Source organism: Bos indicus x Bos taurus, chromosome 2, assembly GCF_003369695.1.
Source record: "Bos indicus x Bos taurus breed Angus x Brahman F1 hybrid chromosome 2, Bos_hybrid_MaternalHap_v2.0, whole genome shotgun sequence".
NCBI lineage: Eukaryota > Metazoa > Chordata > Mammalia > Artiodactyla > Bovidae > Bos > Bos indicus x Bos taurus.
Window position 1 is genome coordinate 126848588 of NC_040077.1, and position 14199 is coordinate 126862786.

The 14199-nt window shown below is 50.4% G+C and overlaps 1 protein-coding gene across 7 annotated transcripts; it reads left to right on the forward strand.

Annotated features, from left to right (window-relative positions):
- Window positions 1-1190: 1190 nt before the first annotated feature.
- Window positions 1191-12998, forward strand: PAQR7 (progestin and adipoQ receptor family member 7). 7 transcript variants are annotated; one of them, XM_027519880.1, is made up of 6 exons: window positions 1191-2155; window positions 6205-6300; window positions 8089-8177; window positions 8807-8856; window positions 9494-9584; window positions 10888-12998. In XM_027519880.1, the coding sequence occupies exons 5-6, from the start codon at window positions 9564-9566 to the stop codon at window positions 11959-11961; spliced, it is 1095 nt and encodes a 364-aa protein (XP_027375681.1). In that variant the 5' UTR covers window positions 1191-2155; window positions 6205-6300; window positions 8089-8177; window positions 8807-8856; window positions 9494-9563; the 3' UTR covers window positions 11962-12998. The 7 variants fall into 7 exon arrangements, with proteins under 7 accessions (XP_027375681.1, XP_027375682.1, XP_027375719.1 ...); XM_027519899.1 differs by lacking the exon at window positions 1191-2155 and adding an exon at window positions 2211-2708; XM_027519881.1 differs by lacking the exon at window positions 8807-8856.
- The last annotated feature ends 1201 nt before the right edge of the window (window positions 12999-14199 follow it).

A 14199-nucleotide genomic window follows, 5' to 3' on the forward strand; every position in this document is an offset into this window, starting at 1 on the left:
ACGTCTCCTGCATCTCCTGCCCAGACCCTAAATACACCGTGAGTTATGAGACCTGGGATATGTCATTTCTCTTCACTGGGCTTCATGTTTTCTAGCCATAAAATGGGGAACAACACATTCAATGTGCAGGAATGCATGAGGCCAAATGAGAGAATTTAACAGTCTCATGTCTCCTTTCTGAGCCTCAATTTCCCAATTTGTGAAATGAGTAAATAGGATTATCTGGATCAAAGGAGGTAGTTTTGCCCATGGCAAGAGCTTAATAAACTATAGCTTTAAAAACAAGTCCAGGGACTTCCCTACTGGTCCAGTGGTGAAGACTCATTGCTCCCAATGCAGGGGGCCAGGGTTCGATCCCTGGTCAGGAAACTAGACCTGACATGCTGCACCTAAAGATCCTACAGGACGCAACAAAAAGAATCCACATGCCACAACTTAAAGAACCTGCATGCTGCAAAGAAGATCGAAGAGCCAGCACGCCACAGTTAAGACCTGGTGCAGCCAAATAGATAAATAAAGAGATACTAAAAACAGCACAAAACAAACAAGTCCAGGACAGAGCAGGTGTTCCACAAACGGAAACTGAATCCAAATCACCTTTCAAGTTCTTATTCACTATGGTAGAATATGTTTCATCATGTAGAATGTAATCTCCATAATGTCCTTACTTATTTTCATTTGCTATACCCTACCTGTTCTAAATGATCAGATTTTCTATGCCACTCTTCCTAGCTATAAGAGCAATGGAGATTCACGTAATTCTTGTGTGCTTGTCTGAACCTGTAGAAGTAAAGACTTATTTCATCCTATTACATTATGATTATACAGGTTTTGTTATAAAAGAGAAGTGTATATTCCTCTAGTACATTGCAGTTGACAAACAACCTTCCTATCTACTTTAGTTTTACTTACTTCTCCTAACACCCCTGTCAGGTTGGTATTATTAGCTCTGTTTTACAGGTAATAAACTAAGGCCCACTGAGAACAAGGAAACTTGCCCAAGATCACATGGTTAGTTGGGGTAGCGCTAGAACTTGGATCCTGTATCATGCCTTTGCCCCACAACTGTCCCTCTGAATAGGCTCAGAGCTCCTGAGGGCAGGGGGTGTCCCCCTGAGGCAGTCTCCCCTCAGTTCCATCCATCAGGCTGATGCTTCCAAGACAGGTCCGGGTTTCTCCCCACTCTGCCTGGTCCAGATCTTTACATACCCGAGGAGCAGACAAGCCCTACCAATGTTGGTCCAGTATCTTCTAAGGGCCTACCCTTCAGGTACTCCCTCTCCTGCGGGGAGATGTTACACCAGGCAGTAGAAAGAGGGCTTTTGTTTGGCCACATGGAAAGGCCTGTGGAAACTTGGATCCGTGACCAGGAATTGAACTCGTGGCCTCAGCAGTGAAAGCGCTGAGACCTAACCACTGGACCACCACGGAATTCCAAAGCAGGTGTATTAATGGAAGTCTAAATACTGTGTCTTGGGCTGGGCAGGGTAGGTTAGGAAAAGCTGCCGGAAGACAGCGTTTTAGGTGGGGACTTGAATAAGACTGAGGTGCAGGGTTGGGGTGGAGCTCCCCAGGCAGCGAGGTGAAGATGGGGGAAGGTCAGGCGTATCTGACCAGAAGCAGCCTAGTGAGGTGGGCTGTGTGGGTTTACATGGCTTCAGGGCTGGGCTGCGGGCTCTCACTGGAAAATTCGGGTGCTCCAGCTCCAACTCGCCGCCTCCCTCTCGGGTTAGCCAGGTCCAGACTCCGGAGCTTGCGGCTCAAGTCGCCGGAAGTGGGAGCGACTCCTCAGCTGAGCAGCAACTTCTGCTTTCTCGGCCTCCTAGTCTCCCTCGGCCCCAAAGACGCAGGACCTCGCCAGGCTGTCGTCGCCGGTGTGGATGACCCCTCTTGCCCCCGTGTGCAACACGTGGGCGCGGGGGTGGGGGGCGGTGGAGGTGCTGCTGGCGCCCTGCCAGGCCGGCTCGGTGGGCGGGCGGGATCACCCAGGCCTGGGCAGGCGGCGGCGGTGGCAGGGTCCTGAGCCCCGAACCCAGAGTCTGCGACCAGTTCTCCCCCGACTCGGGGCGGGGCCTCCGCCCGGCCGCCCCCTTTTATCTGCGCTCCGGATGCCTGGATGCCGAGGGCAGCCTCTCGCAGATCGGCTCGGCCTCAGGTACCCGGCTGCCGGAGAGCTGGCGGTGTTGGGCAGCGGGGCCGGGCGGGGCGCAGGGTGCATCCGAGACTCGGGGTTGGGTGTCTTGGTTTGGGGGGGTGGCGGGCGGGGAGAGGCATGTGGGGAGGGAGGGAAGACCCACAGGACCGCGCCGGCAGAGAGGGAGCATCTCCCGCTGGAGCGGGAGGCTGACTGTGAATCAGCTGGAGGGGGCGCCGCTGCGGAGAGACTGGATTAGGAGGAGCGGAGCTGGAGGGGGAGCCTCTCGGGGAGCAGCGGGAGGAGGCTGGAGGCCCGGGGCGATCAGAGCCGCAAGGAGGAGAGGAGGCGGGCGGTGGGGCGAGCTGGCCCCGGGGAGGACCGCAGTGTCGGAGGACGATGGGCACGGACCATGCTCCTCCCACGGAAGGGGGAATCTAGGGAGATTCTGGGGGTGAAAGGGGGTGTGAGTACCTGGAACTGGGTGGTGTGACGGACTTCCAGTTGGAAAATCGGAAACAGTGGAAGAGCACGGCATGGGGCTCAGAGGGGCTCTCACTCCAAAGGAGCGCAGGTCCGTTGAGATCGGGGCTCCTTTGGTGTCAGGAGACTATAAGGGATTCCCCCCACTCGTTGAGGGACGCACTTGTCTCGAGACTATAGGCTTTGAGGACCTATAGGGAAACCAGAGGTTTCCCTGGAGCATCCGCCCACCATTACCCAACTAAGCCTGGCAGGAGTGAGAGGTCCGGTCAGACCAAGACTGGGGAGTTGAGTGTGATATATTTTCAGGGCCTGGCTGCTCCTAGGGGGATGTCCGTGACATTGTAGAGGGACCCAGCCTCCCATCTTGGGGCTTATACCACCGCGGGGCCCCTTAGTGACAGGCTGCTTTTCCCCAGCTTAGTTCCCCTGCCAAGAGGTCAGTAGGGAAACTGGTCAGTGATAAACCCAGGTCCCTTTTCTGTCCCCATGTCCTGGGCAATTGTAGCTAGCTCACCTGGGCCTGCTTTCCTCCAGCAGGTGTTTCCCTGTCCTCAGAGCAGTTGTGAGTCTGAGACCCGCAGAGGAATTCCTTTAAGAGTGATTTATTTCATTCTGATCACACGGTTCAGTACAAATGGAGGCCCAAAGTGCAGTTACAAAAAACAAAAGAGGTTTCTGTTCAGTTTTGGAACACGTGGAGGAGCTTTTTCTTTAAACTCAGTGGGAGGAACTGGAGAATTGGTTTGCATTGAGGGAGGTGACCTAGTTGCTGAGATATCAAGAAGCCAGCCAGGGATGAAAACTTTGCTTGTATAATCTGTGGCCACTCACTGGGTGCCTGGGAGTTGACTGCAGTGGATGAAGGGCAAGAGCACTGGTTTTGGAGTAAGATAGGCATGCTCTGTCATCCTGCCTCCCTCCGGGGCTGTGACATCAGCATAGCCACAGGTTCAAAGAGTTGCTGAGAGGGAGAGGTGAAATGTGTGTAAAGCCATTGTAAACGATGACTGTTAGTGCCTAGTCTTAGTAATAATATTTCAGGTTCTGCCATATTGTGTTATCCTTGTCAGGACCTCTCAAGAGGGTTTACTTCTGACAGCCGCATTGTTAACACTGGCCTAGCCTTAATTGTTTTTGTCTGATGAGGTTAAACAGCCTTCCATGGCAAGATGAAGTTGTCTTTAAGAGAGTGTGCTGAACTGTCAGGGCCCAGAGAAGCAAAGATGAATATTTTGCTTGACAGGAAGGAGGCAAAAGAAGTAGAATTATAATCAAATATACTTATAATAGATGCTATTTAGTAAGACTGTTATGGAGAAGGAAATGGCAACCCACTCCAGTATTCTTGCCTGGAGAATCCCACGGACAAAGGAGCCTGGTGGGCTACAGTCCATGGGGTCCCAAAGAGTCGGAGACAACTGAGCGATTAACACACACACAAGGCTGTTAAGCTCCAAGAGGGCACGGTATGAATACCCTTAGGTGTTACCCTTTAGCTGTTAATTAACTGGGCTATTAGTTCCCTGAGGGTGGTGTTTTAACTGTGTTGTTCACAGCTGAAGCTCCAGCTTCTGACACTGAGTAAGAACTGAACTGAACTGAAGCCTAAAACAAATACTGTTGGAATGTCTCAGGGCCTAAAGGGCCCTTTGAAGTCACCGGAGAATGCATTCTGTCCTTTGACATTTGGAGAAACAGGGCCAAGAACAGAAGGGACTTGTCAGGGCCACACAAGGATTGAGTAGCTGAGTCAGGACTAGAATCAACAAAGCTGGTGGAGCCAAAGCCGTGCCAGAGCCAACATCCAGCATCTGTGACTTTGTTTTTCTTGAGGTAGCTATTATTATTCTCAGATTTTAAATGGATAGGTAGAGAGAGGTGAAGCAAAGTCACACAACTGGTAAGTTCCAAACCTGAAATCCCATCCTCAAATGAAAACAAGGACCTGGCTTGTCTTAAAATAACTGCCCGAGGAAACAGGTGAGCAGATGCCTTCCCTGGGAGCAGCAGCTCTCTGCAGTTCTCCGTGATTACCAGCCAGGGGGCTTCTCTCTGGGCTTTATTTATTTATTTTCCTGGGCTCAGGGGTATTTCATTTGTGTGGGTGAGCCCCATCAGGCAGCCTGTCTGCTTCGTTCACCATATGCCCCCAGCCCCGCACCCCTATGCCCCGCGTACAGTACTCATTGAGTAAAATCTGTGAGATTGGTACAACCCAGGGCTCTCCCACTCCGAAGCCCACTCACCACCTAATCCCCACAAACTGGCCTGCTGTTTTGCACCCAGAAATATTAAGGAGCCTCTCTCTGACAGTGTGTATTAGGGGGAAACCAGGGGAACTTGGGGGGTGGCAAGCTTTGGTTGAGGAAGCAGGTGAGGAGGTTGACCTTAAGTTTAGAAAAGGGAAATGTGAATTGGAAGAGCTGAGGAGGTGGGAGGGGAGAAGAAGAAGATGATGCTCAGGCTGACAGAAGACTTCCTACTGGTGGTCCAGTGGTTAAGAATCCACCTGCCAGTGCAGGGGACACAGGTTCAATCCCTGGTCGGGGAAATTACCACATGCTGCAGGGTAATTAAGCCCACGCGCCACAACCACTGAGCCCAGGTGCCCCAGAGCCTGTGTTCCGCAGCAAGAGAAGCCACTGAAATGAGAAGCCTGCACCCCGCATTGGAGAGTAGCCACCATTCACAGCAACTAAAGTCTGCAAGCAGCAAGGAAGATCCAGCAGAGTCAAAAATAAGTAAACTAAAGAAAAAAAGACATCCCACTTGGGCCATGGAGATCCCAGTTCTGAAGTTCAGTCAAACCAGAAGGCTCCCGAACCTGCAAGACAGGCCACATATTACCGGCTAGCACAGTCTTCCACCTTTACCCTCCTGCTCAGGGATGGGGCTTCTGGGGCAGCTGGGGCTGAAGCCCCTTTTCTCTGGGGATTTCACTTCTCTTGGGTCAATGGGCAAGTGCAAATCTTCAGGGCTCTGTGAATCCAGAGAGGTTACTCTGAATGGCCTTTGCTAAGAACACTTTAATTATTAAATAAGGTCAGTGTCCCCAGAAGTCCAAACTCCAGCCATATTGTCCTGGTCCCTAAATGTACCCTCAGAGGAAGGTAAATGTTTAAAGAGATACAGATAATTTTGTAAGGCCTCCAAACCCAGTGGAACCAGATATTGAGGCCTAAAAGAGTACTGAGATTTTTTTTAGAGAACCCAAAGCAAACTTTTCAACTTGGGAATGTTTTAAATACTAATATTCAGGCTAAGAATATTTCAAATACTACTACTATTAATAATTGATACTAATAATAGGAATAATTTACTGAATCCCTAAACTGTGCTAAAACTGTTCTCATAGATTTCATATTTGTAGCAGTCTATGAGGTAGATAATGTTAAAATTCCCATGAGGGGGCTGAGGATTAGAGACGGTAAGTCACTTGTCTTAGGTCACACAGCTAGTGTGTTATGGAAGCAGAAGTCAACTTGGTTTGTCTGAATCTGAAGTCCATCTGCTTCATGAGCCTTTATAGTGTCTGTTTTCTCCTTGATTCCTAACTTCCTTCCATTCTGATTCCTACTGAGTAGGGGACAGAAGCCAGTCAAGTTTGCCTGATATCCATCAACCAGGCCCTGGACATTTGGTCTCAGCCCAGCTTTGCCTGCCTTGCCGTGTGATCTTGGGTAGTCACAACATTTCAGCTAGCTCTCAGTCTCCCCAAATATTTCATGCAGAGGTTAACCACGAGCTTCCTTCTATAGCTGAGGCCTGGCTAGTGGGGGCAGAGTTTAGCCTGGAGTTGACCAAGGTAGTAGTGGTAATAGAGGGGAGGGTGGAGGGTGGAGGTGGTCTTTAGCCCCACCCTCTGGTGACATCACACAAGACACCTACAGTCCCTGGAAGCCCCACCCCTAGTGACCCTCACGTATGGAAGTGCCATCCAGTGCCTGGCATCTGGCGAATTTTTTCTGTTCTATAGCAGAAGTCATCAGCCCTAGTGTTCAAGAGAAACCCTTAGGTAACTAGTGCAATTAGGGAGACTTGGAGGGGGGCCCTGGGGCTTCCCAGGTGGTGTTAGTGGTAAAGAACCTGCTTTCCAATGTTTGATCTCTGGGTTGGGAAGGTCCCCTGGAGAAGGGCATGGCAACCCACTCCAGCATTCTTGCCTGGAGAATCCCATGGACAGAGGACCCTGGCGGGCTACAATCCATGGGGTTGAAAAGAGCTGGACATGCTGAAGCGACTGAGCATGGAGGAGGGCCATGAAGGTGTACTGGACGGGGTGGGATGCCTGGAACAAGACTGGGGTGGGCAAACTGCTCAGAGGATGCCTTGAGCCTGCCCTCTGGGTGTCCGCCCTCATCCTTCTGGTCATTCTAAACTCCTGCCCCTGCTTCTTTCCCCTGGATCCAGGGCCACGTTCATGGAGTCAGGAGATGGGAACCAATTCTGAAAATAGAGCTGTTCAAATGGAACTGGGCTGCTGGCTGAGGTCTAAAGGAAACAGGGCGACTAGACCTCTGTCATCCCAGGATCTGGTGTCTGGGTTCTGCGCTCAAAGTCCACTGTGTGGGGGGAAGGAGGAGGACAGGGAGTGAGCTATCACCCTGCTGAGGAGGTGGCTGTGAGCCAGGCTTCACTGGTACAGAGAGTAGGGAGCTGGTAACTGGGTGAGACTGAGGTCCTTGGATGCAAGTCAGTTGCTAGAAGCCTAAGGAAGCAATTTGCAGGAAAGGACCTAGTCACCTGCTTTAGAACAGAGTTTTCCAAAGTGGTTCTTTGGGATGCGGTTGGCTGTGACAGGAAGCAAGGCAACAGGAGTGGCTGAGAGTATCTGGGCTCTGCAGTCACAGAGCTGGGTCCGGATCCTGGCTTCACCTCTCTCTATCTACCTCACAGGCTAGTTATGAGAGTTGCAACAAGGCTATGAGTGAGAAAGTGAAAGTGAAAGTCGCTCAGTCGTGTCTGACTCTTTGTGACCCCATGGACTATACAGTCCATGGAATTCTCCAAGCCAGAATACTGGAGTGGGTAGCTGTTCCCTTCTCCAGGGGATCTTTCCAACCCAGGGATCGAACCCAGGTCTCCTGCAATACAGGCAGATTCTTTACCAGCTGAGCCACCAGGCTATGAGTGAGCATATCGTAAACTCTTACTACATTTCAGCTAGCTTTATAATCATTACTGGGAAAGGAAATCCTTGGTCATGTAAGCTTGGCAAATGTATTGAGCTGTTCAAAAAGTATTTGGGTTTTCCCATTAACATCGTACGGAAAAACCTGAACAAAGTTTTTGGCCAATCCAATAGGTTCAACAAAGTGAAGCAGGCTCTTTGGTGCAGGCCTTCTCTGATCTTTTAATATGCTCTTAGGTCTTGGGAAGTTCCAAGAGTGGGGATGGAGCGCTGAACTGGATGGGACAGATTTTAGGGAGCCAGGAACTAAGGCACTGCTGCATGTCATCATTCCCAGGCCTTTGTCCTCATGGTGGAATGGAAAGCTAGCCGAATTGGGCAACTCTCGGGAAAGCCTTCCTGTCTCTGGGCTCCTGTTTTCTCAAGGTAAAACAAAGGAACTGCATGAGATGCTTTCAGAGGTCTTTTCTTGGTTCCCTGAGGTTCTGAGTTGGGAAGACAAAGCTGTAGACAAGGGTGGAGGCCAGACTGTTGAGGTTAAAGACCTGTCTCTCGGGGAGGAGAAGGAATCCAATTCTGGCAAGTGGATTCAACCAGCAAGTGGGCTGGGGGGTTCTTGTGCTCTGCACAGAAGTGGCCCCACTACGGTCATTAGCAAGGTCTTGCTGATGAATTGGTTCATCAGCAGGGTCTGATTCCTAAACCTGCCAGGCCATCTTGGAATATGAAGTAGAAGACTCTTGTACTCCCCTGTTGTAGCACCTCCCATGCAGTGGTGTAATGACTTATTTAACTCCTACTTCGCTACCAGGCTGGGAAAGGTCAGAGGCCAGAGCTGACTCCATAATGTAATGCAGGAGGAACTAAGGGATGCAGATCAGGCTGGGGGTGAGGTGGAGTGTGGGCTGGGGGTGGCTTGATGTTGCCTTTGCACAACAAGCACCCTGTGTTTGCTTGGACTATGTGCGAATTACTGGGGCTTTGGGGGTGATCATGGTGCTGCTGATGGCGGAGAACTTGAGTGCTTTATCTTGCCCAGATTTCTTGCATTTTAGAATGACTGGTGCAAAGGAAGTTGCAGTAAATATCTGATGAATGAAAAACAGTAAGTTTGGTTGCTGCATCCATTAAGCTTCTTGGGGAGAATTTGAGGGAGGGGAGTTGTCTGTCTAGCTAGTTGTCTGGATAGTTTATCAATACATATTTGATTTAATGAACGGCACGGTGAGTAATGATAAGCCTGAATTAAGCAACTAGTATCAGGCAAAAACAGTATATAATTATTAAATTATTAATAGTACTTGCCACCTTGACTGCAGAGGGCAGTTTTGGGACGTGGTTAAAATTACAAACTGAGAGACTTCTCTGGTGGCCCAGTGGTTAAGACTCCATGTTTCCAATGCAGGGGCTGCAGGTTCGATCCCTCGTTAGGGAACTAAAATCCTACATGCTGTGCAGTGCTGTCAAAAAATAAAATAATAGTAATAATAATAAAAAGACTGCAAACTGAATTTATATCATGCCTTTACTGCTTCTTAGGCAGGGTACTCAACTTCTCTGTGCTTCAGTTTCCTTGTCTGAAAAATGGGCATATGATAGTACCTATCTCATAGGGTGTTGTGTTGATTAAATGAATCAAATATGCATAAATTGCTTAAGACACTGTCTGGCACATAGCACATGCTGTGTAAGCATTTGCTATGCTTTGGTTTCCTCTCTATAACCTCTACCATATTATGAAGTTCCTGAAGGCAAGGATCAAATTCTTTTCCACTCTCCTCCCACCCTACACTCTGGGACCCAGCACAGGACATGAGGCAGAGAAGGAGCTCAGTAAGTGTTTGCTAAATGAATAAATGAATGAATATGTTTTAAATGATAACTTGTATAATCCATTATAGATCTTCCACAGGGGAAAGTGAGGGGGCATTAAGGAGGTGGCAGCTTGTACTGGTCTTAAAGGACTTCAGTAGAGGGAAAGGAAGTTGGCACAGGGTCTCACATTTGGGTTAGGTGGAAATGAGGGTGGGAGCAGGTCATGGGGTCTTGAATGCAGGGTGAGGGGTTAGATTGGATTTATTTGCAGTTAGCAGTGTGGAAGGTCTAGAGGCAGGAACTTTTCAGCAGGGGTGGGGCAAGGGCTGTTTTTATAGGATCAGTTGTTACTAGGGACTTGCAGGGAGAAAAGTGGCTTTTTGGGTTGGGCCTTCAAGGCTACGAAGTATTATCAGGATGCTATTATGCTGATTTTTCATTCCACAAGCATGAAATGAATGAAAATGAGCACCAGCTACCTGCGAAGCACCAGGGGTTCACAAAATAATAAGACAAATAAGCCTACCCTGGAGGAGCTTGCATTAACAACTTAATGCCTATGAGAAATGTTATAATGGTCAAAGGACTGTGGGCATTCGAGTAGAAGGGTCAGCATCAGAGGACTGGGGGGCCAGGGAAGCCTGGGAAAATATCACAGAAGAAATGGGTTTTGAGGAATGACTAGGAGCTTGCCAGACAGGCAAGATGAGGTAAATGTCTCAGATGGAGGGAACAGCTTACCCAGAGCTACAGACATGTGAAACAGCAGGTCCAGGGGCTTGATGAGGCTGTGGCTGGGTGTGATGTGTGCTGTGGTTGAGTACTAAAGCTGGGAAAGGCAGTAGGGACCAGATCATGTAGGGTAATGAGGGTTAGTGGGAGACCCAGGCCATTTGGAAGAAGCTAAACGTAGAGGTAGCAAATCTGTTCTTAGCAAGGACATTGTCACCACCATGTGAGCACTGACGGCAGCATGAACACTGGAAGAAAACAACGGGGGCTGCTGCATGGAGCCTGGACTGGAAAGGAGTTGGCTGACGTAGTGGCCTCTAAGTAACGCCTGCCTCAAACATTTATGGAGCACCTTCTATATGCCAGGCACTATCCTAGGCCCTTGGGATAGATCAAGGAGCAAAAGAATCGTGAGTCAGAGCTGAGGTCTCTCTGAGGACAACTCTGCTCCTTTTTAACTCAGTGTAGGGATAAGGGGGTAGGGAAGATGGAGAAAGAACTGGGCAGCAAAGCCCCCCCAGTTGCTGCTCATGGGGCAGGAGGGTGAGGACACCAGCTCCCTAACTTTGCTCGGGCCTCTCTCTTCCAGCCCCCTGCCCAGCCCACAGCCATGGCCACAATCGTGGCCCAGAAGCTCAGCCACCTCCTGCCCAGTCTGCGGCAGGTCCACCAGGAGCCTCAGCCGTCTGTGCCATCAGAGCCTGTGTTCACCGTGGATCGAGCCGAGGTGCCGCCCCTCTTCTGGAAGCCGTATATCTACGTGGGCTACCGGCCGCTGCATCGGACCTGGCGCTTCTACTTCCGCACGCTGTTCCAGCAGCACAACGAGGCGGTGAACGTCTGGACCCACCTGCTGGCCGCCCTGGTGCTGCTGCTGCGGCTTGCCATCTTTGTGGGCACCGTGGACTTCTGGGGAGACCCACATGCCCTGCCCCTCTTCATCATCGTCCTCGCCTCCTTCACCTACCTCTCCCTCAGTGCCTTGGCTCACCTCCTGCAGGCCAAGTCCGAGTTCTGGCATTACAGCTTCTTCTTCCTGGACTATGTGGGTGTGGCCGTGTACCAGTTTGGCAGCGCCCTGGCACACTTCTACTATGCCATTGAGCCTGCCTGGCATGCCCAAGTGCAGACCATCTTCCTGCCCACGGCTGCCTTTCTTGCTTGGCTTTCCTGCACTGGCTCCTGCTACAACAAGTACATCCAGAAGCCTGGCCTGCTGGGCCGCACTTGCCAGGAGGTACCCTCCGCGCTGGCCTACGCACTGGACATCAGCCCCGTGGCTCACCGCATCCTTGTGTCCCCCGACCCTGCCACAGATGACCCGGCTCTTCTCTACCACAAATGCCAGGTGGTCTTCTTTCTGTTGGCTGCGGCTTTCTTCTCTGCCTTCATGCCTGAGCGCTGGTTCCCTGGCAGCTGCCATGTCTTCGGGCAGGGCCACCAGCTCTTCCATGTCTTTTTGGTACTGTGCACGCTGGCCCAGCTGGAGGCCGTGGCGCTGGACTATGAGGCCCGGCGGTCCATCTATGAGCCTCTACACACCCGCTGGCCCCACAACTTCTCTGGCCTCTTCTTGCTCACAGTAGGCAGCAGCATCCTCACTGCATTCCTCCTGAGCCAGCTGGTACGGCGCAAACTTGATCTTCATCGGAAGACTCAGTGAAGGGGGTGGCAGCTGGTAGGGAGGGAAGTATAGTGGGGGCCCAAAGGTCCGGATGGGAACAGATGGGAATAGATGGGAACTTTGGCTCAAGGTGGGAACAAGTCCTGGTAAAGGTGTTTTTGTCTGGCCCGCGGTGATTCTCTGTGCATTCCTCGGCTGCCAAGGGCAGCACTGGCCAGTCCTTGGATTGAGGATTGGCTGGAGCTGCTGGGGTCTACTCTTGGGCCTGCCCCAGCTGCCTGCCCTGGGAGAGGGAAAGAGAAAGAGAAAGATGTGGGCCACCCTGGTTTTGCCTCCCCTCACTGCCTCTCTCACTTAGGGGTGAGGATGGGGGATCAGCTGGGGCCAAGACCCTGACTTGGGGCTTCCAGATTATCTGGGAGGGGGTGAAGTTGGGATTTAGGTTAGAGTCAGATCTGAGCTGAGGGACAGGGAAAGCATCAGCAGTGCCCTCTACCAAGATCCCCTTGGGAAAGGACAGCCCTCTGTTGTGTGCAGGACTTTAAGGTTCCTTGAACTCCAGCTTGGAGTTTGGGTGTTCCAGAGAACCCCCAAAGGTCAAAGATTGTGCCGGGTGGAAATGGATCCCATCCAGTGCCCCACAGCTCTCAGTCACTGTCCCAGTGAGCTCCACCCTCCTATCACTGGACTCTGTGTCCCACTCATCCTGTTCCCATCTTTCCTGGGTCCCTCATTCACAGCTCAGTGTTTATCCATTCAGTGTTTCTTGGGCCTCTACTCAGAGACAGGCTATTGATGGGGCCCTGTGGATTAATGCAGGATTAAAGGCTTTACTATCGAATGAACTGTCAGGGGAAACACTGAGGAGGGAATAATTAGTGCTGCCTGGGACCCTCAGGATCTTGGGTTGAGAAGGGTGAATAGGAGTTTGCAGATGGAGAAGAGGAAATGTATTCCAGGCAGAGGGAAAAACCTGTTCAAAGGCCAAGAGGGATGGAAGGAGGAGTCACTGGAGCTGAAATCAGGGGTGGTCTGGACTCTGATGTCCTGGATGCAATAAAATGACTGTGCCAACAGTTGCTTCCTTCTTGTCTCCTATCCTGGAGAGAGGGCCCCGGTGCACCCCTTGGGCCTGCTCATTGTGTTGGAGGAGGTTTTCAGGGGGAGCTTGGGGGTGGGCAAAGGGAGGAGATCCTGTTTTATCTTTGCCTGGGGGTGGGCCTTATTTACTGTATATGGGAACTTTGTTTTGATAGGAAAGGTGAGGTAGTTTTATTACTAAATAAATATTAGACGTTAAAAGAATATGTTTAAAATATATAATTTGACAAATATTTCATTTCTTGGTCTTTTAATCAAGGAAGATCTTTATGTATTGCCTTTTCCCCAGTACATAAGCAATAAATGGCAATATATGTACAGTGAAGGAAAATTAGGAAGTACAGGTAAGAAAAGCAAAAAATCTTGAATGAATAAGGAATATCACTCCACTGCTAAAATATCCTGTCGTGCATATATTTTATCTGTGGAGATTGTGGTTATGTGTGCGAGCATTTTTATATTTCTGAGGACTTAGAACAATGCTAGGCACGTGTGTGTGTGTGTGTGTGTGCACGTGCTGCTCAGTCGTGTCCTACTCTTTGTGACCCCATGGACTGTACCCCACCAGGCTCCTCTGTCCATTGGATTTCCAGGCAAGAATACTGGACTGGGTTGCCATTTCTTTCTCCAGGGGATCTTCCTGACCCAGGGATTGAACCCCCATCTCTTGTGTCTCCTGCATTGGCAGGCAGGTTCTTTACCAACTGCACCAACTGGGAAGTCCAGGTGCATTTCTGAGGGGCTTTCAGAATTTGCAAAGTACTTTCACAAACCTTGCTTGATCCTCTTTAAAATTCAAGGCCACACAGTGAGTACTGAAAGCTAGTTCTGGACTCCAGAGTTTTAGTTTTCATTCTACTTAACGTTTTCTAAATCCTTTCCCATGAGGTTTCCTAGTTACACTTAGTTTTTTGTTTTGAATTACAAACGTAATCCGTTTAAGGTAGTGCTGAGGACCCCAGCTATGGAGTTGGCAGACCAGAACCTCCTCTCCTCTTTTTGAGGTGTTCCTAGGTTTTCCTAGGCTTCCTATTGTTCCTTGGCTTCCCAGGTGGCGCTAGTGGTAAACTCACCTGCCAATGCAGGTAGGCCATAAGAGACACAGGTTCGATCCCTGGGTCAGGAAGATCCCCTAGAAGAGGAAATGGCAACCCACTCCAGTATTCTTGTCTGGAG

Excerpts from the sequence above, each read along its gene's own strand:
- PAQR7 (XM_027519880.1), top strand. The coding sequence starts at position 9,564 with ATGAGGCAGAGAAGGAGCTCA. Across the intron at positions 9,585-10,887 it reads TGAGGCAGAGAAGGAGCTCA|CCCCCTGCCCAGCCCACAGC; the intron begins GTAAGTGTTTGC and ends TCTCTCTTCCAG.